This window comes from Toxorhynchites rutilus, chromosome 3 (genome assembly GCF_029784135.1).
Source record: "Toxorhynchites rutilus septentrionalis strain SRP chromosome 3, ASM2978413v1, whole genome shotgun sequence".
Classification (NCBI taxonomy): Eukaryota; Metazoa; Arthropoda; class Insecta; order Diptera; family Culicidae; genus Toxorhynchites; species Toxorhynchites rutilus.
The window spans coordinates 62,907,062-62,930,906 of NC_073746.1; the positions used below are offsets into that span (position 1 = coordinate 62,907,062).

The 23,845-nt window shown below is 40.6% G+C and overlaps 1 protein-coding gene and 1 pseudogene across 1 annotated transcript; both read left to right on the plus strand.

The window, feature by feature from the left end:
* The first annotated feature begins 326 nt into the window (after positions 1-326).
* Positions 327-2,237, plus strand: LOC129779871 (replication factor C subunit 3-like; annotated as a pseudogene).
* Positions 2,238-3,510: 1,273 nt separating this feature from the next.
* Positions 3,511-13,190, plus strand: LOC129779870 (uncharacterized). The gene is made up of 5 exons (XM_055787613.1): positions 3,511-3,863; positions 3,928-4,678; positions 4,743-6,535; positions 12,441-12,643; positions 12,702-13,190. Exons 1-5 carry the CDS (start codon positions 3,727-3,729, stop codon positions 12,815-12,817), a joined length of 3,000 nt encoding a protein of 999 aa, XP_055643588.1. The 5' UTR covers positions 3,511-3,726; the 3' UTR covers positions 12,818-13,190.
* The last annotated feature ends 10,655 nt before the right edge of the window (positions 13,191-23,845 follow it).

The following is a 23,845-nucleotide window of genomic DNA, read 5'->3' on the forward strand; positions in this document are numbered from 1 at the left end:
CATTATTTCCGCCTCCCAATGAAAGCACACGTAGCTTAATGCCTTCTACTCGAATATACTCTTCAAAATCAGAATCCGAATTGGATTACGATTCCAATAATACAAAAGCAAAAGCAGCAGGTTTTCCATTTTCATAGTCTTTATTTTTAGATTTTCCAAAACAATACTCGGAACTTGACAGTTCAGTATAGTTGTATTGTATTGTTGCCAACCTGTGAAACATCTCAGTGCGAATCTGACAGTTTTCGGGGCGAACTAGTGCGACACTGAGTGCGAAACTGAGTGAATAAAAAAACGTTATGACAGCAGTTAGTGTGGCACTGGGGTTGAAACTGAACAAAAACGAATTCGCTAATGGTGTGCTGTGTTTCATCTGTGTATAAAAATATCAAATTGAAAACAATTCTCGTGAACAGGAATATTTCTGTGTACTTTATACAGTACAATGACTCTCAGGGTAGACAGCTAACGACTGCGTGAGCTGTTCAAACTGAACAACCACAATACGCAAGCTGCGAATCTAATTAATCTCTGCTCCCAGGGTGACTTCCCGCAACTCATGTATTCCGGTCTTTCCGGGGCCGGTAAGAAAACTCGCATCATGTGTCTGCTGTGGGAACTTTATGGACCTGGCGTGGAACGGCAACGCATTGAAATAGTGAATTCCACAACGGCCTCGAACCAGAAGATGGAAATCATGGCCGTCAGCAGTAATTACCACATAGAGGTGAATCCATCGGATGCCGGGATATATGACGGTTGACGTGACGAATTTGATCAAATAAATTGCTCAGGCGCAGCAGATTGATTCCCAGCGGACAGAGGAAATTTAAGACAATCGTCTTGTCCGAGGTGGAAGAGCTGACAAAGATTCCCAGCATGCACTAAGAAGAACCATGGAAAAGCATGTGTTTATGTGCAGATTGATTCTTTGCGTCAATTCTTCTTCGCGGGTAATAACCGCGGTTAGAACTCATTGCTTGGGAATCAGAGTGCCGGTACCATCTAAGGAGGAAAATCTTAAAATTTTAAATGTAAGATTGTCATTTGTTTGTTTCTTGAGTGTAACAGTGTATATGAATTTCAGCACATCCTGAAGAAAGAAAGTTTACAAATTCATTCGAACCTTCTTCTTCTTCTTATATGGCACTAACGTTCCTAGAGGAACTCCGCCGTCTCAACGTAGTATTACTTGCGTCATTTTCATTAGTACTTAGTTGAGATTTCTATGCCAAATAACACGCCTTGAATGTATTCTGAATGGCAAGCTCTAGAATACGCGTGACATCAGTGTAAGTCAGAGGAAATTTCTTTGAAGAAAAATTTCCCCGACCAGAACGGGAATCGAACCCGAACCCCCGGCATGTTAGGTTTGACGCTAACCACTCGGCCACGGGAGCACATATTCATTCGAACCTAGCGAAAATAATTACTGCCAAGTCCGAGCACAATTTGCAACGTGCTTTCCCCATGCCTATAGCTTGCAAGGTACAACAGTATCCGTTCACGGTGAACCAACAGGTGCCGGAAATCGACTGGCAACTATTCCTCCGAAAAACCGCCAATCAGATTGTCCTCGAGCAAAGTGAATAGAAGCTGAGGGCTGTGAGAGAACGGCTATACGAGCTGCTATACCAAGGAGTTCTATCGGATGTTATCTAGTTATCTATCGGATGTTACATCTAGCTAATTGGACAGACTTGTAATGCGACACGTTTAATTGGACATTTTTACCTCTAAAGTGCGCTACACATACAGCGTCACCGTCACCATCCCGTCAACTATTCTCTAGGACTTATTTTACCGACTTCAAAGTTGCCGGTATGTTGTATGTAAATACTACCATACGATTTCCACGGAAGAATATTTGACGTTTCATTCCTTTACGTTTACTTCACGATGACGGGACGGTGTATGTGTAGCGTACTTAATTGGACATTTTTGTAAACATCGAGTTCGGGGTCCAAATTATGACCCAACATTGAAAGTCGCCACTGTACCACTGTCATCGCGAATGTCAAAATCAAAATCGCTTCCAATGCGACACTGTTGAATTAAATGTAATGCCGATTTCCCCAAGGCGCCTTTTTTTTAATCTCTGTTAAACAACACAACAAAAGCTCTCCCTACTTTCATATATTTGAAATGCTGATCTCGCCCAGACACCTTGGTTTGGAAATCTCTGGTCAGAATATATGAAAGCTTTAACCAAAACAAAAGAGCAAGCGCCTACGTCTCACTGACGAATTTTGGGAAGCTCTATAGAATTATTATGGAACTCGCTTTCGTGGATCATCCGCTCGTGGATAATCAGAGTTCCACTGTATTTGCAATGTCGATTTCTTCAGGCACCTTGTAGTTTTATAAAATACTAGCTTACCCGGCAAACTTCGCCCCGCCCAAAATTTGTTTTTTGTTATCAATACCTTCAAACGTTCACGTTTTCTTACTATGAGCAAGTTCATGGGTCCAATCGCAGAACTGTTCATTGATTGATCTTCTAAACGACCCCATTGAATTTACCTTTTACTATAAAATTCCTAGTATTTGGTTCCATTTGCTTGAATCAATATTCTCGCGTAAGGCAGAAATTTGTGTTCCATTTGTATGGCAGCCCCCCCCTTAGAGAGGGGGAGGGGTCTCAAACTATCACGAAAACCTTCCCCGGCCCCAAAAACCCCTACATACCAATTTTCATGTTGATCGGTTAAGTAGTTTCCGAGTCCATAAGAATCAGACAGACAGACAGACAGAAATCCATTTATATATAAGTTATCACCATCCCCTTTCCCAAAGGATGACTCATCGACCACATTCACTTTCCCGATCCTGAAAACATAAATAAAACTTCGTATCAACGAATTTCCGAAAACGCTGATCAACTGTTCATATTTCCAAACATCAACATTTTCATCATTCAACTAATGCAACCAATGTAATGCTGACGAATCAATAGAATCACACCTCCAACGATTACCGTTCTACTTTCCAAACATCAACATCTTGTATCATTCAACAAACGCACCGACGAATACTTACGAATCATCGCCATCCAGCATTATCTGGTGTTTACAAACCATCCGAATGGAATCTTTATCTAGTCCGATATTTAGCCAGCGTTTATTCATCATCGTAGCGAGAGGATAACAGCGAATCATCATCTAGCATCATAAGAACCAATGCCACGATCAACTCAACCAATGTTTACTAATATTACACCGAGAAATCTAATTGTCAACATTTTATCAGCGCAGAATGAGAAGACATCAACAAGGTTTGCTTTCATATATAGTGGATAGGTATTTAAGGAAAGATTCGACCAGAATAAAGTTAGTCATAATTCAGAATTGAAACAAGCGTCTATGATTTAGTTTTAAAAAATCCCTTTGGTTCGGTAAAGTGGTTAACAAAAATTCCATCCGTCCATCATGAAATGATTTAGCAATAAGCGTTTAAAATTTGACATTTTTTCATGATGCGATCTGTTTTCGTTTTTCAATTTGTACCCCCAATATGTTCCCGAAAGACGTAATCCTACGTCAAAACCACAAACATTTTCCGTATTGAAAAATTTGGCAGCACTCCCACAGATTACAAAAATATCTTCCGGCATCCCTGGTAAACCTTTTCATTTCTTGCAAAAATCCGCGTGCTGAGTTCTGTTAAAATTTTCATAAGGCAAGGATACTGATAGTAAACTGAAAAAGAAATCTTTGAAAAGCAGAAATGAATATTTTAAAAAAGTGTTGCCTCTGCCAACAGCCGGCTGACCTAATGTGCAGTCGCTGCCTGGAGGTGTACTGTTCTGTTGAGTGCCAAATCCGGGATTGGTCCGAGCACAAGAAAATCTGCATCGTTGTTCCGTGAGTATACAACTTTCTCGGTGCTAAAATGGCCGATACAAGAAGGTTTTTTTTTCTTTTCTAGAAAATTGTACCCGAATGATAGCTATTTGAACATTTTGGCAGGAGGTGTTACCCTGCCTCTGAAAAGTTCTTCCCTCATTGAGCAAGCTTCAACACGGATGTTGCAAAACAATAGTCGCTCATTGAAACCATTACGCAAGCCTAACATCCCCGTGAGAACGGTCGAAATGTCGGTTAATCGCGAAAATACAGCTAAACTTCCCCATGGCAATGGGGATAATAATGATCCCAAAGACGGCCATAACTCGGTTAAAGAATTGAGAATAACGGCAGCAGAGGATTGCGATAAGCCCTTCACGCGACCCACGATTGAAGAAATTTCTCCATCGGAACAATCCTCGCATTTTGATAAACCGAAATCTCATTTTTTAGCAACACGAAAGCTCGAAATAGTCCAACGCAAACAAACGGCAACAAAATCTGATAACAGTATGAAAGAGTCGGAGCCAAATGCGTGTGCCCCGGCGACGACCGCAAATAGTCAGACTAAACCATGGATGCTACACTTCCCAATCACGGTTAAAGATGGAGAATTCTTCGAAGTCATAGTCGAATATGTAGTGCCAGATCAACCGAAGCGAGCGTGGGTTATTTTGGCTTCCCATGAAGTGGAATGTGACAAACTGTTGCGTGATATCCATGGACAGTTGAACCCGAATGGGGATCTGATTGCTTACGATGCCATCCAGCTGGATGATATTTACGCGGCACCTTTTGAAGACATTTATTATAGAGCGGTAGTTTTAGCGAAGGTTTGACGAATTGTTTCTGAGTTTCAATGAATTTGATTTCTAACGTTTTTTTTTCTAATTCCAGATCGAACCAGCCAATGTTAGGATTCGCTTGATCGACTATGGAAACGATTTGATAATACCGGCCTCGGCTCTCCGTGCCCCGCTGCTGTTGATGAAGAACCTTCGTCGGTTCGCCTTCGAGATAGAAATTCAAAATCTTACTCAACCTCTTGAGGTGTACGAACATCTTCGTATTAACGTTGTTGGTTCAGAGGGAGACTGCAAAGTTGTTGAGATGGAAAAAGATGTTTCGATTGATTATTTGATAGATTCACTGGGAAGCGGCGAAGAGACCATTGGCAGCGGAGGAATAATCGCTATTTTTACTCCCACAAAATCACTGGTCATGTTATCCAACGCTGCGATAAGACCGCTTATGAAGGTTCTCTATTCGGAGCTACTAGAGGTGGCTCCGAAATTTTCATCTGCGAAGAATCCGAAAGAAGGTGATTTGATTTGCATTGATTGCTTCGGGGTAGGCTGGTCCCGAGGACTGATAATTGCACAGCACGACACAAATCAAATCATTTACACTGTCGATAACGGATCGTTTGAAGTTGTATCGAATGAGGAAAATATTCGGGCGCTTCCAACCCAGTATATGTCGAAACCTCACCTCGTCTTGCAGATGAGCATTTGCAAAATAGTAATGAATGAGCAGGAGTTTAGACGCTTGTGCTATTCGAGTGGCTTCGCGTTTAACTTCGAGCGACTGGGTTACGATAAGCAGCGTCGGGTACTGAAAGGTATGCTCAAAGATGCAGAGGGAAAACGATCGCTTGCCGAGGTCGAATTCAGCGAATTCGTGTGCGATGTCAAGCAAGTTGGCATTCGCTACTGGTCAGCGATACCAGAGGATAAATGTGCTGTCCGAATAACATCGGTTTTGAGCGCAAATAAAGTGATCATTTGTCAGCAAGACAAAATTAATGTCTACACCGAAATGATGCAAACAATTCTGCCAACACTGAAACCGCTCGAGGCACTTCCTTCGGCGGATGATGTTGTCGTAGGCGTTGATGATATAATGATGCCATACAGAGCGCTCGTTATGCGGACTGGGTCAAGCAACAATGAGATAGAACTACTCGATCTCGATAACGGATGTATAAAAAATGTGATGTTTGGAAAATTGTATCACGCTAACAACTTCATCAGCAATTTACCGGTACACACATTGAACGTTGAAATAAGTGACCTCAACCTCTCCATCGTGAAGGACTGCGAGATTGTACGGCTACAACTAGACAGCTACAAGACGGACAAAAGAGCTTTCCGGTTGTTGACGGAGACTGGCTCGAGCACCCACGCGGTAAAGTTAATTGACACTACAACAAACCGCTCGTTGGCTACGATTTTGATGGAACATCATAACATGAGATTACGCGAGGCAGATGAAGCAGCTAGAAAACAGCGCGAAGCTGACGAGGCAACTAGAGAAAAGCGCGAACAGGAAGAAGCTGCTGCGCAAAGAGCTATTGCAGCAGCAGAAGCTCAGGCGAAGGCCGCACAGGATCGGCTGGAGCGGGAGAAAGCCGAGGCACATGCGCTAGAACTACAAGAGCGAATGGCAAAAGTGGAAATAGATCCAAAACCTACAGCGACGGAAAAGTTCTATATCAATAATTTGATGATGATTGAATTACCTGCTGGAAAAAGTGGCGTTAAACTAACAATTTTAGATGATGGCGACGTAACACGAGGAGTGCTGACAGTTTGTGAAGCAAACGATGAGAATGTCGAGCGATATAACAAATTAACAGACCAAGTGAACAAACACGTCGCTTGCATCGATGGAGACGGTTATTGCCCAGAGTAAGTAATCGGTATACTAAAAAAATTTCAATAGGAGGCTGTCCACAATCTGCATGGATAACTTTAGGAGGGGTAGAGGAAAAGAAACCAGCATGTAAAATAATGAATGGCTCCAATATTATCGAAGACGACATATGAAAATCGAATGTTTCAGTCGCTTCGCTTAGAGTCTTTTGGCATTCTCCGTCAACATGACAACAATATCAGTCATCATCGTTCTTCATTTCATTTCTGGTCAATTGAATTCTAGAAAATGGTTATTCTAATTGACGTGACGAATCCAAAACCGAACATCCGGTATGATAATGTGTGACGCTAACCACACGACCACGGGAACACTATCCATTCATACTTCTCTAATATTTTCTTCATTGAAATCTATATTTTGGAAGTAACGCACATAAAACCTGTGAGTGATCGATTTATTCTCATTGTTAGTAGAGGATCATTCATTCTGCCAGTATGAAGACACCATCACAGACTGTTAGTATTGTAACATTAAAAATGCATTTCTTAACTGTGAGCTTCGTTCTAGCTTCCGATCATGATGTTTCTTCTTCGTTTTTATCCTTCGAAAACTTCTAAGGTTTTTTCGAAAATTATTGTAAAGGCGCATGGGCCATATCTCCAAATCAAATCCTCCTTTCTAACAGCGATGCTCTTCTCAAATTGTAGGAATTTTTGGAATTAGCTTTGGTGGGGTCCGGAAAGTTTGTGATGACAATCAATTATTTGACCGCCACATTATTTGATCGAAATAAACTCAATGGATTGCATCTTCATTTGCAGCTCGCTAGTTTTTTCGCAAATTGTGACGAGTTATGCAAAGTCAAATAATATACAACAACTTTGAATGAAAAAATCTTGGGACAATCAATATAAACCATAAACCCAGTGGCATAGCGTTACCGGGTGACACCGGGGTGGACTTCTAGGCTTCCCTCTAATAATACCTTGTTTTTCACTCCTTGATTTCGTTTTTTAATGAAAAATCAAATTTACAAGAAATCACGAAACCTTCAAGCGATGGTCACTGGAACCGACAAAGTAAGGTAATAAGGTTTATTTTTGAATGTTAAAATGAGACTTTTTAGTCGAATTTCTATCGTCTATCGTTCTATTATCAGATAAATATTTTTGGGAGCTGCGACCGACAGTGCGCTTTTGCTCTCTTAATGTGGGCTCAATGGAAAGCGCAGCATTAATAGGATGGACCTCAACGTGTTAAGCATGCCTACCCCATCATAGTTTGCAAATTTCTAATTAATTTCAATTTTGATAAGCCTATCCACAAGATGCCACGGAAACTTGAATCTTGGTATTTGTAACAAAAGCTCGCTTTCCGAAACTCGGTAATATAAATTTGCCAGTTTGTCAAATTGACGTTTTCCGGTTCGCTGGCATATGCCCATAACATGTGCTTTAAAAATTGCAATTTCCGATAAGAGTGACTAATGCACTCCAACATTCCCTCCTGTTAACCCGGATCCAGACGGCCTCTTGCCTGGTTTGCTTATCTTATGAAGAATTTTCCTTTCAGTAGCTAATTTTTAATCGTTGGATTTTAATAAAGCCTTCTAAGAGGCCTTTTCGATTAGACTGTTCCTTTCAACAGCAAAAAAGATTATAAGTACATTGAGTCTGGTCACAACGCTACCCAGTGATCGTCCTTTGGTATGCGTATAGTCTACGCTAGATCTGCTTCATGTAGTACAACGCACCAGAAGTACAGATAACATAGAAGTAATAAATCATAAACTGCTGCTAGAAGGGACCGTGCATTTGATCTAGTATTTCAGTCGCACAAAATTCCAGTGGCTGTGCCTATGAATTACTTTCACAGCATTATAATGAGCGCTCTATCGAATTTGCGCCAATCCTATAAACATCAAACCTTTGTGGCTCAGAAATATATTTGAACGATTAGTTGAAGCTGCGAAAAACGGGCAAACAGATTAAACAGTTTAAAAAAATGTCACACATTGTGGATTCTCATCAAAATCATAGTGTTCTCTCTATGCGAAAAGTTGTCTACAAACCCTATGGATACGGCTTTTTGGTTTTGCAAAGGAAGCAGCTTTTCCCACCCAAAACAAAAAAAAAGTGGGAGTGGGTTATATCTTAACTAAGTTAACTAGGGAAGACCAAGTTAATCTGGAGCACCTTCAGCAGTACTCGCATATTATCTGGAGAAATCCATACGATTTCTGCATCCCTAATCCAGAATATTTTCTGTCACACTGGATAATTCTTTGCAATTCTCGCTATAATGATCATCACCACCCAAAAATATTTAAACTAACAATATAACCGACTCTCAGTCATCATTTTTCCATTTCATATTTGCCCTTTTCTTTTTGAACTTCTATATCCTCGTCGCCAGATTGTGGTAATGCGTCCGTTCTGAATCGTGTCTTTCCTAAACTGTCTTCCTTTCTTGACATACATTATGTCTTCCTTTCTGCCCAGGGTCGTACAAAGGTTCAAAGGTTAGTCAATAGAGGAGGTGGGACATATTTGAATAATCGTCATTAATTGTAGCCTAATATACTACACAGGGGTTAATAAGTAAAAAACAAAGTCACTCGTAGAACTTTGATCTTTCATGCCACTTAGTTTATCCAGCAGAGACATATTAACCTTATACACTGGATTCTTTTTTAACGCGATTTTTCCGTATTTTTTACGCGATTTTCTCGAAATTATGCGAGCTGCTTATGGTCGCCCAGTTGGGAAGAGAAATTCGGCGAGTGCGCGCAAGTGTGTGACGAGCGCGTTGAAAGGGGCAATCATTTCTTACGCGATTCTCTCGAAATTACACAATAAGTCACCAAAGAGTTATTGACGCTCAAAACCTTGCACCTCCGACGTAACCTCTTGTTTTCGGAACTTTGACCTTACACCCCTAAACAGATAAAAAGACGTAATCCTACGTCGAAACTCTTGCGAAAGTGAAATCTAAGGTAACTTCACATTTTTGCTTTTATGCAAGCTCATTACTGTACATAATGATAATACAGTTGTCTACTAATTCAATTCAAGAGATTACAAAGTGATTACATCTATATATATAAAAATGTATTTCTGTCTGTCTGTCTGATTCTTATGGACTCGGAAACTACTTAACCGATCAACTTGAAAATTGGTATGTAGGGGTTTTTGGGGCGTGATAGGTTTTCGTGATAGTTTGAGAACCCTCCCCCCTATCTAAGGTGGGCTGCCAGACAAAAGAAACACAAATTTCTGCATTACTCGAGAATAATTCAAGCAAATGAAACCAAATTTTGCATGTCGAGGTTTTAGGGTGTAATAAATGATTCTATGGCGGTTAGATACTCCTCCCCCTCTCTTATGTGGGGCTGCCATAAAAATGAAACAAATTTCTGCATAACTCGAGAATTAATGAAGCAAATGAAACCAAATTTGACATGTAGAGGTTTTAGTGTGCAAAAAATGTTTTTACGGTGGTTAGACACTCCACCCTCCTCTCTAAGGGGGAGCTGCCATACAAATGAAAGTCAAATTTCTGCATAAGTCGAAAATTAATCAAGCAAATGGAACCAAATTTATCATGCGAATGTTTTAGGGGACACCAATCGTTTCCATGGTGAATAGACACTCCTCCCCTCTCACAAATTCCAGGGGGCACACAAACATTAACATCTGCATAACTCGAAAACTCATCAAGCATAATTTGGGATGTGAGGGTTTTTGGGTATGAGAAATGTTTCTATGATGGTATGACTGACACCCCTCCCTCCTCTGGAATGGAGAGGGGGTCCAATAAAATATTACACATATTTCAACCGAAAATATTCCAACCAAACATTTGAAATTGAAAGTTTTCGAAAAACTCTGAAGGAAAAAAGGAAAATTCGGAAAATAAAATTCCCATATGTACTACGCACGATGAAACGCACTCCTATATCTTCTTCTATCTTTACCAATAAAAAAGTATCGCCGAATGTGTTGATAAGAGCAGAGCTCGAGGAAGGAATTGTCCGATTTAGGGCTGTCTTAATTCTATCATATTTTATGTATTAAACATTTATTCCAAATGGAGAAACATGTTATTTGCAAGTGGTTGAAAAATCTTGAACGAGAATTGTGTCTGAAAATAATCTGGTATTATAATGATGAGTTTTGTCAGAAATACTAGGAATTATATAGTAAAAGGTAAATTCAATGGAGTCGTTTAGAAGATCAATCAATGAACAGTTCTGCGATTGACCCATAAACTTGCTCATAGTAAGAAAACGTGAATGTTTGAAGGTATTGATAACAAAAACCAAATTTTGGGCGGGAAGAAGTTTGCCGGGTCAGCTAGTAGATAAATAAAGTGAATTGAAGTAAAGTGATTGAAAACGAATTTACAAAATATTTAGTTACCTACGCGCGTAGCGTAACCATACATTTGTGCTATTTATGAAATAGTAACAGCGTAGATACCAGAACATGTTTTAATATTTTGCTGTTTTTTTTAATTACTCCACGAAACTTTCGACCCAAAAGTTGTTAATGTTCGATTTTCTTTGTTATTTTTGAACTGGACTTAGATAGATTGGTAGAAAATCATCAGGTTCATCCATTACATTGATTTTTCATGTTTTTTATCTTTACTTTGCAATTTTTTTCAAACTTAATAACCTACTTGAAGTATTTGTATGCAATTTGTATTTGTAAGTAATTTGTATCAATAATTGTTAACCCATATTAGGCCAAGCGTTCGAAAAATCGAACAGCATCTCCGATATTTTTTCATGGCTTTGGGAATCTTAGTTTTTACATCAATGGCTTTCGTTAATTTTACATCAATGGCTTTCGTAAAAAAATATTTTTTACAGTTTGGTCGTTAATTGGTTAATTACACTTAATATTTACCGAATTTGGTGTCCATTCATGATATCAAGTTATTAATAATCTCGTATGATTGAAGAAGTTTGGCTATAAGTGTCTGAGTAGGTACCACTTAATTCTGAAAAAAGGGTCTCCAACCCAAAATAGTTTGAGAATCTCGGCCCTAGAATATCACAAATAACACAACCTCGAATCGTAGCTACTTATTTTTTTTAAATCATTATCTCTTGTTCGAAGATATACAAAAACAACATGAAACAAATCTCGTAACATATTCCTGCGTCAACTATGCGGTCATGGTCCGGATAGAAGTACAGGTAAACTTCGATATAACGTACATTTCACTTTCAAAATTGTACGTTGTATCGAATTGTACGTTATATCGAAGCATAATGAAGTACTCACAAACGTAGTCTATAATACATTATTGTGTTGCTGTTTTAGTCAAGTTAATGAATAAATTCAATCAGAAGACGAAGCCAGCCTTTCTCATGATGTTTCCCTTCGTACTGTTGATTGAAGTTGATTCATGTAGAATCTGGAATCACAAAACCAGCTGTATTTCGAGATTGACTGAAGGTACAAAACTTGTATTATCATTACAATACAGATAATTCATTGTTCTATCAGAAAAAAAATATTGAAAAAAAATTCCTTTACACTTTGAAAAGGTGTACGTTATATCGAGGTAAAATGTACGTTATATCGAGTGACGTTATATCGAGGGTACGTTATAACGAGGGTACGTTATATCGAAGTTTCCCTGTATTCAATTTTTTTTGATTAAAAAAAACATAAAACCGAAAATAGGAACAAACTTTAAATAAAACTCGCACACAATTAAATTTTTTTAAATATTTTTCCAAGAAATTAGGAATGTACACGTGGTCAAAAGGAGGGAGGGGGGAGGTATATAAGAAATGTCCACGGAGGGGGGAGGTATATAAGAAATGTCCACGCTTGTCCACGGAGGGGGGAGGGTGTGTGAATCGTGCTTTTCCTGTCCACGTGGTATGTGGCTAATATGTATATGTAATATGTATTGCAGACTAGACGAGTTGTGTGTGGCTATATTCGATGCGGATAACCTTTGGTATCGGGCGGTTTGTGTTAAACCACAGCCGGAGCAGAATACATTCCTGGTACAGTTTATCGATTATGGTAATGTGGCCAGTGTTAAGAGAGAATTCATTCGTAAGCTGACACAACAACTGAATTTCCCATGTGCTGCGCATACGTGTGCTATCAATGGTAACTCCGTTTCTGGCTGCTCTATCCACGAATTCAAAATGTGTTTTATTTTTTTCAGAAATGGACAAACAGCAAACAACAATCGGCAAACTAGCTGAACAGCAATCGCAGCTGGGTTATGTGATTGCAAAAGAAATTCGCTCAGAAGGGGAAATTTATTCATTGACTTTCTAGATATCTTTTTATAGAATAATATTATCAAAGTTGTTTAACCATACCATGTAAACCATGTTAAGCCGTTGTGTTGAACACTGTGGAAGTTCTTTTTTTTGTATTTTTTTCAGCAATTTCTAAATTTTGAATAATTGATTCTTTTTGTTGTATCTTTCGTTTAAGATATGTAATAAATATGATACTTAGAACACTTTGAATGACAAATGAATCAAGTTGAATTGACAGAAACAATACATAATCTCAACTCGTGTAACATATTCAGCTCTCCGGGTAGCATTCAACTCGTCTTTAATCTCAGTTTCTTGAAATATCAGGTACAGTAGAACCTCGATTATCCGCAGTTTAGTCTGGCCACGTCACCTCGGGTAACGAAATTAGAGGATAACACAACAAAGGACTAACAATAAAAAATAAGATAATCAAAGAGATGGATTACCCAATATATGCGAGAGCTACGTGTTAAAAATATTTCATTCACTAATTATTTTATTTTGTTGTCGGCTGTATTCATATCCGAATGTTATGCTTCCACCCAGTCTTCAGAGGTGGTGATGCGCAACAAGATTTTTGTACCCAGTTGAGCTCCCACTCCTTGTGTACACTTGCGCTCTGGCGAATGAGCACGCTCCGAAACACAGATGAAATGTTTGGTTGTCAGCGCCGTTCTCGCGCTGAATTTTGCGCCGTATTTCTATACTGCGTGCTTGAATTTGGATTGCCCTCTCAGTTGAGATATTTTTCTTCACGTATACGATTCATAGACGCAGACGCAGGCTGTTGTTTTTATGCTTTGCTTAGTACGAGCGAAGACAAAGCGAGCGCTAGAATTTGATGTGTATGTGTGTGTATAGAATGAGGCGTATGTTTTCTTAAGACTGCTTCCACCAATCGATTAGTGATAAAGATGATTTCCCCCATCATCACAGTGCGGTTTTCCACTGTGATAGCACCCAACAGCATCAACAATTTCCGCAGCAGTATCCTCCAAGCCCTGGTGACCGTGCCGGTCCACAGTAACAACAACAACAGCAACAGGGCCTTACCATCGATGGTATTTCAAACAACTTTCCCCATCGGACGTCCCGTGCTTCGCGCAAATTCAAGAATTCTCAGCAACATGTGTGTATCAAGAAGAAAACTATCAACGGAAAAGAGGTATTTATCAACGTTCTCTGCTGAACTTCAATCGCCAATCCGGACAAACCGGATGTACCATTCCATTATATTTATTTTTTTTACTAAAATGACTGAAACTAATCATGTATTTTCCTTTCCATGTTTCATTTCATTTGAATAACAAACAAATTTGAAATACAAACAAGAGGCGAGCAGCGCTGCAAACAGGTCGGTGCCTTGCACATGTTGGCAAGAAAGTGGCGTCAAATTGTTCGACGAATGCATTTAAGAGGTTAATAAATCGATTGCACGGTGGTAGTATTTGAGGTCGATCGTTGACATAATGGGTCCTATTCTATATGACGAGACGAACAATTCGTCTCATCTCGGCTCGGCTTCAGTCACTGTCGAGACGAGTAAAATGTTCTATTTCAGTACACGAGTTTCATTGAAATGTTTCATTTGGTAGACTGGAAAGACTTCTGTCACTTTTTCTCAGTATGATCAGTGATGTACTCTAGTTTTTTCACATTCATAGCAACTTCGAAACAATAGGTACGACGAATGCACATTACTAGGCTGACCAAATAGTTCAGGAATAAAAACGGGACACGTAAGTCAGCAAAAAAAACTTGAATTTTTCGAAAAATTTTATTAAATGAATAAAACTGAGTATAAAACGAAAGAATCAAAAAATCTCAAGAATTCAACGAAGGAATATTTAGATGATGAAGTGACGTTATGAAGGATATTGTGATTTTTGGAAGTTTTATCATCAAATTCTAGATCAAAGATCTGTTAGACAATTATCATAACTTTCATGGTTTCAACATTGAGTCGTAACTTTTCCGTTGTCCACATATTGTTCATGGCAGAAAAAAAATCCTTTTAACAATCCTTCGTGACCTTTTTTTTAACAAAATCCGTGTTAAACTAAAGGGATGCAGAAGAAGAGGCTCAAACTACGGTAGGCAACGTAATTAACTTCCTGAAGTTAGAAGAAATTCTCGAAACTTCAAACAGAACAAGAAAATGTGGCTTCAAAGTCAAACCGCAGCGTAGTTCAAGCCGGATGTAATAAGGGTATTTTCCTGGGGTGAAGACTGTGTTCTTCGGCGAAAACTGAAGATGAAAGTTTGTTCCGCAACGCTTGTCCTCGACGGCAAACATTTTGAAGTCTTACGTTTACAATCCGATCGAGTCTTGGACACCATCCTTCTAATTTAAAAAAAATGGTATTGCAACTGTTTGAAGTCGTAATTTTTATTTTTAAATGACCATTTTTACAAATGATTTTAATAGGAGCGTATCCAATATAATTGACCTTTTTTCGAAATAATCATTACTCTAAATGATTGGGAAATCAATTAACTATTTAGGAACAAAACAATTTGAATGCAACGTTGAAAATCTTACTCAAAAATTGAGTTCAGTATTAAAAATTTCCTAGACATGCCCTGATAAAAAATCAATCGTAAATAAAATTAGTCATCTGATAATGAAAATAATGATTTTGGTAACTGCCACTAGACGTACAAACTTAAAAAAAATGGAGACTATCAGGGCAACTGCCGGCTGATTTGGCGTGGAATTGCTCTACAATCCGTTAGTTTCACGAATTATTACACTCTAAAAAATCGTTTTCTATCTCTGTAAACATCTGCATCTTCCGATTTGCAACTGGCGCGAATTCTTTGTTACACATTTTTATCCACTTATCAAATAAAATATATTCATCTATTTGAACTCGATTTTTTTACCTAATGCTACTTTGAACATCTGACCATTTAGGAATGAACTTTAATACAATCCATACAATCTATTGTGTTTCTCCTAGACTAGCCTTCCAATTTTCAATGTATTCCAACGCAGTATCGAAAAAAAAACAGATTGATTAAATTTAGCATAGTATGTATCACCTGAATTAACTAGAGTTTTAAAAACAATCTGAAAAACAGAATGATCAAAAATAAAAACAACATCAGCAACATTGTTTCTATCATCAAATCGTGAAACAATTTCTGAAGATATGAACGGAACAAAGGAAAACTGGTGCTTTGAATCCACAAGGTGGACAAACACAATAGACAACGACTCGACTGATTCACCAGCGAACGCGGCCGGACGTTCGAGTCAGACAAGCTACTTGTCTGTTTTTAGTCTAGCTCGGCTTCTGGAATATGCAAACAAACGAGACAAGCGCTCGTCTTCTCGTCTTGTCTTCTGGAATAGGGCCCTATATTCGACCCAATCTTGGCTGCCAAAACGGAACGGTGATTATTTCCAACCAGGGCCCTGCTACCTAAATATAAAAAATAAAGATTTTAAAAACCACTTGATGAAAACAATGAAAAATTCTTTATTTGAGAGGTTTTCAGCCCCCTGGACTGGTTCGCCTCTTCATCGACGGCATCACATAAATATCGGACGTAAAAATTAAACACATATAAATCCTTTTGCGGAACATAACTTAACGAGGAACTTGCTGTTTGCTTCCTGGACCAGATGGCAAGGATGTTCTCGACCCATGGCTCCAGGCCAGTGGAGAGGAAGCCGTGCCGTTGAAGATGCCGAAGTGTTCTTATTCCCCTTCATCGTGGAGGGGAAGGAACAAGGATCTTCTTGTCTAATCCATTGTTCAGACGCTAGATCTTAAAAAATAGTTCGGCATCTTTTAGGTAGCAGACAAGCGCTGCTACTCTTGCTGGATCGTCCCTCAAGATGTCTCTTACACTCCCGCTGATTCCATGAAGGTTTCGCAGATCATCAAATTTCGGGCAACCACACAAGAAGTGCTCGACGGAGTTGTGGATTTGGCAGAGATCGCAGAGTAGATGGAAAGGTCCTCTATTGAATCCGTGTGAGACCGAGCAGTGACCGGTCCTCAGTCTGGATAGGATTCGTTGTTCTCTCATTCCTTTAACATCGTCAAACCTGACAATCGTACCCTTGACTTTTCTGAGGAACTGCCCCCTCTCTGCGAACCTTTCGGTCCAAAAGGTGCGGAAAGAGTTGGTGATCCACAACTTCACATCGTCAAGCGGCACATCCCGAGTGAAGAACGGTCTGGTGTGACCGATTCCGGTTGGCCGCTTCATTCCCTGCGATGCCGTTGTGTCCGGGGACCCACATGAGCACAGTGTCGGGCAATATGTACTTCCTGATGGCCTGTACCCATGGATGTTTGGACCTGGTCGCACCGATGGCATCAATGGCGCTTGCCGAATCGGAGACGACCAGCAACGGCTTGGAAGATGGAATTGTAGTTGCCTCGAAGATGCCGGCCACTTCTGCGGAGAAGACCTGGCAGATGTCCGCAAGTTTCTTGCTGGAAATCAGACTATTATTATTATCGCTTATCCTAAATCCAACTCCCGATGGTCCTTTTGAACCGTCCGAGTATCTGATCTCATGGAGACGGTATTTTTCTGCTATGATGGCTTTGAAATATTCTAGCAGACCGATCGAGCTCGCCCCGGCTCGAAAGTTGTCCCTAATACCGTTCTCGACGAGAACAGTTGGGAACCTCCAGTCGTTCACACCAAACTAGGATTGTTTTGCCACCGGGGAGGAGGTTGGAATGCGCCACCCACTGCAGGATCGTGTTGCTAAGGGCGGTCAGGTGGGTCTCCCCTCTACCGCTGGTTTTCGACAAGAAACTGGCAGTCCTGACTACGATCACCGAGTCTGTGATTAGATCGAAGGGAGGTTCTCCAATTTCAGAGCAGACGGAGGCAGCTGGTGTTAATGGCAGGAGACCGGAGACAGTCCGTATCCTGTATCCTGGTGCGTGGAATCCTATGGGTGTCACCCACTGCCATCAGAAGAATGTCGTCCGCGTAGACAAACACGAAGACTCCCCCAGGCAGGACCTGGAACAGGCTATTCATGGCGACGAGAAAGAGGGTGACGGCAAGAACAGAACCTTGAGGTACTTCTGTTTCCTCGTGGAAAGCTCGGGAACTGATGTTACCAATTTTGACTTCAAAGGTTCGGCGTGTAGCGAAGTTCTTGATGAAGTGCAGTAATTTCACGTCAACGCCCCAATATGCCAGAGTTTTCAGCACCAACGGGATCCATGGTCTGCTACATGCCTTTTCCAGGTCCAGTGCTACCATCTCCATGTGCTGACGGTTCCTGTTGGCTTCGGCTATCACGTCTCCGAGGGTTGCGAAGTAGTTGTTGGTGCCCATACCTGGTCGGAAGGCGAACTATCGATAGTCCAATTTTCTATTTTCGGTTAGAAAGGTGACCAGGCGTCTATTCGCCTTTCTTTCCAGGATCTTGGATGAACAGGAGGTTAAGGAAATTGCACGGTAGCCATTCACGTTGTTGCTGCTTTGACCAACCTTCGGTATAGGTTTTACTAGGCTGTGTCTCCAACCCTCGGGAAATTCGTTTGTATTCCACAGTCCGTTAAAGATGCTGAGAAGGGTGGACTGTCCGAGCTGGGACAACTGTTTCAGCATCTTATAGCCGGTACCGTCAGGGCCAGTGGACTCACCTTTTGCGGAACGTAGGGCAACAGAAAGTTCCTCGATGGTGAAGTTCCGGTTGAGAGGATTATTAGGACGACTCACAGGGACCACAAAGTTGCTGACCGAAGTGATACCCGCTCCCTGTCGACGGATGAAATCAGGCTTATATTTGGAGATCGAGGACAATCCTGCGAAATATTCACCGAGCGTGTTTGAAGTATCAACCGGATCGCTGAAGGTTATACCATCCACTTGAAGAATGGGGTTGTGTGGCCTTCTCTTCACATTTAGTGCATTTACTCTGCGCCAAAGATCCGCAGAGGACTGGTTTTCGTTCATAGACTCTAGAAAATCAGTCCAACTGTGGAGTCCCGAGCGGCCAGTCTTCGGGTGTAGACGTATTTTAGTTCGCTCCGCGTTTGTTTTTTTCGTCGCGCTAAATCATGTCAACACGTGTTTCGGTTTTATCCGCCGTGCGGGAAAATTACAATATGTCGGTTGAGTTTCTGTGTTAGTTACGTTAAAAATCGATGTTCAATTGTAGTCGGATGATTTTTTTTTAGAAAATTCAAGATATAATGGTGTTAATTTTATGTTACTTGAATTCATCGAATAGGCTCAGAATTGTTGCGTTTTTTTTTTCCTCATGTTTAGTTCAGGTTGTGTGTGTGTGCATATATCGCAGTGAATATATCACCGAGGCAGAATTTGCAGGCGTTATACGATGGTCACATCGAGAGCTAAGTCCTTCATTTCTTTTCAATCCTCTTTAACATTTTTATATAACACCCGGGCATGCCCCGTTCCTGTGACGTTCTTCTCTTAGATGCGTGTGTATGTGTGAAGAAACTGTTCATTTTGGAGAGAGCTGTGAGATACTTCGAGTGTTATTTGGAAATAACGAGAGCGGAGCGGTAGTACTGCCGTACAGGGAATTGCTTGCAAGGCTGAGCCGATCGGGCGGCGGCGTCGTCAGTTAAGTTTATTAATTTTCCCCTCATTCTCACATACCGTCGATGGGGGTGGGATTTGGCCGGAACGAATGAGGTTGCTGTTGGTATTGTCTTGGCGGGTATTGCGGGTATTTTTGAGGGCTGTGAGCCGTTTGGTGGGAGACATGTTTTCACTACTTTCGATGCATAGAGCTTAGCTGTGGTGCGGGTGCTTGTTGTTTGGTGATTCATCAGGGTTTGATGTGTAAATACATCAAACTTTGGTGAGTTATTGAACGGTAACTATTTGTACTGCAGTTGAGTGCTGTGCGTTGGGAGTGTTGAGGATATGTCTCCTACTAGGCGGTTCGCAGCTTTCGGAAGTATTCGCGGTATTTGTAGGGATATTGTTAGCCTGGTCTCGCCCCCATCGACGGTACATCAAACGGATGGTAGCATTATTTTTAGGAATGCAAAATAGGTCTGTGTGTTTTGTTTATAGTTTGTTTCTCCTCCATAGATGTTTATGTGTACGTGGGTTTGATATTCTTTGGTATTCATGGATGCCAGGCGATTTTTTACTTCTACTTGTTTTCCACACAGTTTTAGGTGGTCTATAATTTTTTTCACATATTTCGGAATGCCTTCACAAAGGTGCGTGTTTTCACAATATGTCTCTATAACGAAGTGCTATAACAGTACACCCGACGATTACCGGAATTCTTTCGGTTACCTTCTCAGATTTCCCAAAGTTAACTCTCCACTATCGCGATTGGACTTCGATAAAAATGCGTGCGGTGAATAATAGAATATATAGCCGGTCCACTTAATACCACAGGTTTTCTTTCTCAAGATACTTAAAGATAATATCTCCCGCGTGTTATGTTTTATAGGATTTTCTGATTTTCGTTTCGTCAAGCGGTCAGTAGTTTAGGTATACATAATCACATCACTTACCATAGTGAATCCTGATTCATACCTCTTCCCACTAACAATTATCCCTCCCATGATATTCGCTAGGGAACCACGCTATAGAGGCGACCCTTCTGGCCTTCGGGCGGCGAATATCATACTAACATTTCTTCCCTTCCCCTGGTGACTGTAAGGACGTGGCCGGCGTCGTTATTGACCATTTAAAGCTCGAATCACCGTAAATTGCACAACGAGAATGATTTGCTAGTCCCAAGCGTCATTCTGTGTGTTCTTTGTGCTATTTGGTAGGTTCAGGTCAATCACGGAGAGCAATTACGAATTGTACAGTCTACCCAAGCTCAAGCTCAAGCTCTAGAAAACCAGTCCAACTGTCTAACTTCGGATTCCGGATTAACCGCCGTACTCTGATGTGTTGCGCTCGATACCTGTTCATGGCAGCTTCCTTCATTGGGTCTCCTACTGGTAGTCGTTTGGCCGTACGCAGAAACTTTCTCCGCTTCTTGACCTCCCCTTTGATGTCCTCGGACCACCAATGCAGCGCTTTTTTCCCCGGAGTGGTTTTCGTTCTTGGGATGGAGACTTCGGCCGCCTCCATAATGGTTTTGTTGAAAGTGGCAATGGTGGTTGGGTTGTCTCTAGATATCAAGAAGTCGGAAGATGTTTGAAAAGCTGTCCTGTCAGCTCTTTCGAAGATCCATTTTGGTCTGCGAGTTGTGAGCGGCGGCGGGTCGTTGAAGCTGATGGTTATCGGGTGATGGGCGCTGCCATGAAGGTCGTCTGCTATGTTCCACCCTAATCTATCCACCAAGTTGAAACTAGCAGTGATATACTGGGTGTGTTGCTCGTACCTCTACGGAAAGTGTCAGTGCCGTCATCTAAGACCGAGAGCTCCATCGCCTACAAGAGGTCGGCGATGATATTCCCTCTGACGTCTGGTGTTTGCATTCCCCAGTTGCGGTGATGAGCATTGAAGTCCCCCAAGATGATTTTTGGGTCCTCCAAGCCTTCTATAAAAAAAATTATAAATATACCTTCCGAATACACCAAAACAATCGTATATAAAGCTAAAAACAGCTAAAGATAGTTGCAACAGCACACCTTTTAACTCTCATATGACATTATGACTTTTTCTAAATAGAATGTTCCGAAAGTTTGTTTTCAACTTTCAAAAGAAGGGCATGGTGGCATGGTGGAGTACGACTACGAGTTTGAGTCACTGTATCTGTTAGAACGGTTCAAAACCGCATACGTCTCAGCTGTTTGTTCTCGAGATGTTGGCATCGAATACCCGGCTGCATAGGACGGGGTTTGCCGCCCTTCAGAATTGACGGAATTGACCAATCTGCAGCTAGTCCGAGTTTGACAGTTATCTGGTCCGGAATCGACTCCTCTGTGTCTGGTCTTGTCTCAAGATAGATAGCACATAAACAAGTTTGTTTATTTACTTCAGGAATATAGACTGTTCGAATCAATAAAACTGGAGAAGTGAAATGGCGTTTGTTCGCATCAACCTGTAAGTATATTTGTAAAATATGCGGTGAACTGCAAGTCGAAACCATCTCCTACGGATACGACTCGTTTGTGCTCTATTTCTGTTGATATACATTGGAATGCTATAATTCATTGAGTTCATTAAGAAACAAATCGGTTTAACAAGGCATGCTTTGGCAAATCTTAATTAACAATTTGTTATTAACCCATTCACCTACAACATCGATGCTCACTCGATGTGAAATGACTATGCCAAAACCTACAATATCGAATCTCACTCGTGGTGCACTTGCATATCATAGGGCGCTAGGACGCTCAGCAGAGTAGTGAAATCGAAGTCCGTCGAAGTGTTCACATTTCATCTGCTCTTTTGGAAATGAAATCGTAGGCTAAGGGGTTAATTGAACAAATATTTACAATCCGTATGTATTGGATATATCTTAAATGACACTGATGTCCAACCATAATTCGTATCAACAGTGACCGATGCAGCTTTTGCTCCAATATATGCAATGAGAAATTCCATCATTTGCTGATTCCCTCTAGTCAAGAGCAGAAGCTAGAGAGTATCCTGCAGAAGTTATGCTATTTAACTTCCCATTTGAGCAGTTATCCTACGTGCGACAAATGTCGTCAAGAAATCATAACCGTCCACAACATTCCCCAGAGTTGTTTCCAAATGTTGCCAATCGCCGATCCGATTGACATCAAGATGGATCCAGAGTTAATGATTGACGACAACGAACTGTCGGATAGTGAAAACATTTTTGAGACAGACTTAATAGTAGATTCTGAGCCGATCGAACAGGATGCCGAAATGCAAATCAGAAGAGAAAACGGAGAAGTATTCATCGTAAGCGAAAGGGATAAAAAGGACAACATGTCATCAATTCCAGATGCTGGAACAAATACTCAAAGAACAGTTGGATTGGGTGCTTCGCTGAAAAGCGGCTCCAAGGAAGAAGGTTTGTTGAAAGACCATATACGATTACACACGATCAAAGCATGTACTGATGTAAATCTATTCCAGGACAGAAACGGTTTAAATGTGAAAAGTGTGGAAAAACATTTGGTTCAAAAAACAGGCTAAAAGTACACGTTCGAATTCATACGGGTTTGTTTTAAAATATTCAATTAAATAAACCATTCAGCAGTCATTTTTTTGTAGGTGAACGTCCTTATCTTTGTCCTCATTGTCAAAAATCATTCAGGGACCCTGCAACGCTTCGAGCACACCTTAGTACTCATACAGGTTGGTAGGATACGTTTTACTATAGTGAACCAATTTCAGCAGAGTCATTATTTTGCAGACGAACGTCCCTATGCTTGTCCACATTGTCCAGAAGCGTATAAACATATTTCGTCGCTCCGATTCCACGTTCGAACTCATACGGGTTGGCTAAACAGTTTTATTCAATAAATAATTCAGCAGAATCATTCCTTTCCAGATGAACGTTCAAGCGGACGTCCCTATTCTTGTCCACATTGTCCGAAGGCGTTTACAAAACCTTCAGTGCTCCGAGGTCACATTCGAACCCATACGGGTTGGTAAAAAATGTTTCACTACAATAAATCATTCAGCAGAGTCTTTCCTTTGCAGATGAACGTCCCTATTCTTGTCCACATTGTTCGAACACATTTAGGGATCTTTCAACGCTCCAAATGCACATTCGATCTCATTCGGGTTGGTAGAACATGTTCTATTATTGTGAACCATTCAGCAAAGTCATTTCTTCATTCGTTTTATTTGTATTTGTTATTTTCTCTTAATGTCGACTAAAATCTATTTAAACGATATATTTTAGGAGAAAAACCATTTGAATGTGAAAAGTGTGAAAAAACATTTAGCAGAAAATACGCACTCAAAGTGCACCTTCGAACTCATACGGGTTTGTTAAAGATAGTTCTATTCCACCAACCATACAACAGAGTCATTTCTTTGCAGGTGAACGACCCTACTCGTGTCCACATTGTCAGAGCGTATTCAGGCATGTTTCACATCTACGAAAGCACATTCGATCTCATTCGGGTTGGTAGAACATGTTTCATTACTATAAACCATTCAGCAGTGTCATTCT